The sequence below is a fragment of the Entamoeba nuttalli genome (assembly GCF_000257125.1).
Source record: "Entamoeba nuttalli P19 unplaced genomic scaffold asmbl_2825, whole genome shotgun sequence".
Classification (NCBI taxonomy): Eukaryota; Evosea; order Mastigamoebida; family Endamoebidae; genus Entamoeba; species Entamoeba nuttalli.
In genome coordinates, this window is record NW_008575629.1 from 1 (window position 1) to 2,824 (window position 2,824).

Here is a 2,824-nt window from a genome sequence, read left to right on the forward strand (position 1 = left end):
TTAATTCATGATTGATTGATATTTATTTAATAAATAAGTTTTAAAGAAAAAGAAGTCAATTATCTTTAATAGAAATTATTGGAAGATAGTCAATATCATCAAATGAAAACACTGCTTTTGTTGTTGAAGTAGGATGAATTTTCATTAATTTCATTGCAGTTAACATATTAGACATTGATATTTTATATAACATTCCAACCATTTCATTAGGAAGATAATTATTTTTATTATTCAATTTAATTTCTTCAATAATTTCTTTACATTTTTTCAATTCATTAATAGAGTCGATAATAATTAATCCTGGTTGAATGTTATTAGTACGTTGTTCTTCATATTTTTCAAATGGAATATATTGTGGTGTATGACATTTTTCAAATGCAGAAAATCTAAGTTCATAACGATATTTATTATTACCAAGTAAAAATTCTGGTGATTTGATAATATTCATTTTATTTAATGCTAAAAGGAGTTTAGCAATTCCACTTATTAATGTCTTATATAATAATATAGTTAATTGTTCCATATTTGGTGTTAATTTTGATGGTTTGATATTCTTTGATTTTTTTGATATTGAATACATTCTTCTATCCATATCTAATTGTATTCTAAATTCATTTAAATGTTCATATGACATACTAAATAAAATAGAGATATACCAATAAATCATATGATATTCATAATCACTGTATAATTTTAATGAAATACCTATCAAAAGGTATTTTATCATTAATGAAAATTTAATTTGCATAAGATATCCATTAATATAATGTCCTGGCATTATAAATTGTGGTTTAAATGTTGGTGGTGGATATTTTTGTATTTGTTGTAAATCAAATTGATATGCATCATTATGTGTCATTTCAAATACTTCAAGTAAAATTGAAAAACTACGATAAAAGTATGATTGATTATGTGTCATCATTTTAATAATATCACCAAATACCATTCCTAGTCTTTCATAAAATAATTTATCAACTTCAATTCGTTGTTGATTTAATCCAACTTCTTTCATTCCTTTTTTTATTTTTTCTTGAATATTATCTAATACATATTCTCTAATAATATATCTAACTAGTAAATTCTTTATTGGACACATAAATATTTTATGTATTCCACAATATGCTACCATTATTCTTTCTTTAGGCATTAATTCATTTGTTTTTCTAATTTCTTCTGCATCTTTTTCATATATTTTCTTTATTTCTTCAAGTGTTGGTATTTCATATCTTCTTATATTTGGTACAAATGTTATATCTCTAGCATATAAATTCTCTCTAATAAATCTTTTTTCTGTTGTTTTCATATCTTCTGGTATTTTTGGAAGTGTTGTACTTTTTTTATTTCCAATTTCTTCTAATGCCTTTATATATTCCTTTCTAAATTCAAGTCGTTCTTTAAGTTCTTTACTAATTCCTTTTTTAAGTACTTCATCAATCATGGAATAGAATTTATCATTTCCCATTTCTGTAATAAATTGATTCCCTTGTTCACTAAAATCCATTTCTTCTTCTTCTACTCCAATTGACATTACCATTTTATAATATAATGAACATGTTTTTAATTCTGAAATAACAATAACATATCCTATACTTTCTTTATTAAGTTTTTCTACTAAATTAACATAATCACAACATTTCATTGTATGATTCCACATTTTCCCATGAAAATATAATTGTTCTAATATAAATAATGAATCAAATAACTCTATTAACTCTTTATCTTTAAATTTTTCAATTTCTTTTATCTTTCCTGCTTCAAATAATTCTTCTGATCGATAATTATCTTTAAGTAAATGTCCAACATCCATAAATGGATTAAATACTTCGACTGAATGTAATACCTTAGCCAAACTTAATTTTTCATCTCCTTTAAATTCTCCTTGTTTTATTTCTTCATTACAATACTTTTTAAATTCTACAGTAATATCTTTCCATTTCTTTTCATCATTAAATGACCTTGCAAATGGCTCTGTTTTATTGTAGACTTCTTTTATAATTTGGTTTTGAACCATAACATCATTGTCTTGGGGATTTGTCTCTGACATTACCTTTAACTTCCCCAACAATCTTAAAACTTTTTAGTTTTTCTTTTTCTTTTTTTGTATTTTTTTTATTGTTATTTATAACGAATAAAAAACTTAAAATTTTGTCATTGTATTATTTTGAAATTACAAACTCAACAACATCCTCCGTTGCTTTCATTCTCAGCTTTCTTACTTCCAAGTGAAACAGTCTCAATATGTTCTTCAACTGGTGGTTCTAATGTACTTAATTTTTCTGTGATTGCATTGAATAATTCAGTAATATTAATATTAGTTTTAGCACTAGTCTCAAAGCACATACACTGATAGTTTTGTCCCTTTGCCAATGCCTCTTTTTGTGTAACTTCTCGATGTCCTAAGTCTAATTTATTTCCAACCAAAAATAAGAAAATTTCTCCTTTTTCTTTTGAACGTACATCTTCAATCCATTTATCTACACTCTCAAAACTTTGTCTATCTACATTAAGTTAATCTTTTTATTCATTTGGAAAAGTAACTTATTCATCAAAATTCTTCCCTTTCTATTTAAATCGGTTTCTTTATGAACATAATACACAAACAATATATAATAAAAACACCAAACCATTAATATCATAAACTATCACTGCTGCTGATGAATCTCTAATATAACTTGGAATTAATGATCGATATCGTTCTTGTCCTGCAGTATCCCAAATTTGTAGTTGAATGGATTTATTTTGAAATGTCATAGTTTTAGTAGAAAAGTCAGTACCAATTGTTGCCTATGAGATAAGAACAAAAGTTAATATAAATACGTAGAAA

The 2,824-nt window shown here is 24.6% G+C and overlaps 2 protein-coding genes across 2 annotated transcripts; both read right to left on the minus strand.

Moving 5' to 3' along the window:
* Positions 1-55: 55 nt before the first annotated feature.
* On the minus strand, positions 56-2,044 carry ENU1_043250 (hypothetical protein; the record flags this gene model as incomplete). The annotated part of the gene is made up of 1 exon (XM_008857610.1): positions 56-2,044. The coding sequence occupies one exon, from the start codon at positions 2,042-2,044 to the stop codon at positions 56-58; it is 1,989 nt and encodes a 662-aa protein (XP_008855832.1).
* A 131-nt stretch (positions 2,045-2,175) lies between these two features.
* ENU1_043260 (Rab family GTPase) lies at positions 2,176-2,751 on the minus strand (the record flags this gene model as incomplete). The annotated part of the gene is made up of 2 exons (XM_008857611.1): positions 2,176-2,498; positions 2,625-2,751. 2 exons carry the CDS (start codon positions 2,749-2,751, stop codon positions 2,176-2,178), a joined length of 450 nt encoding a protein of 149 aa, XP_008855833.1.
* Between the last annotated feature and the right edge of the window lie 73 nt (positions 2,752-2,824).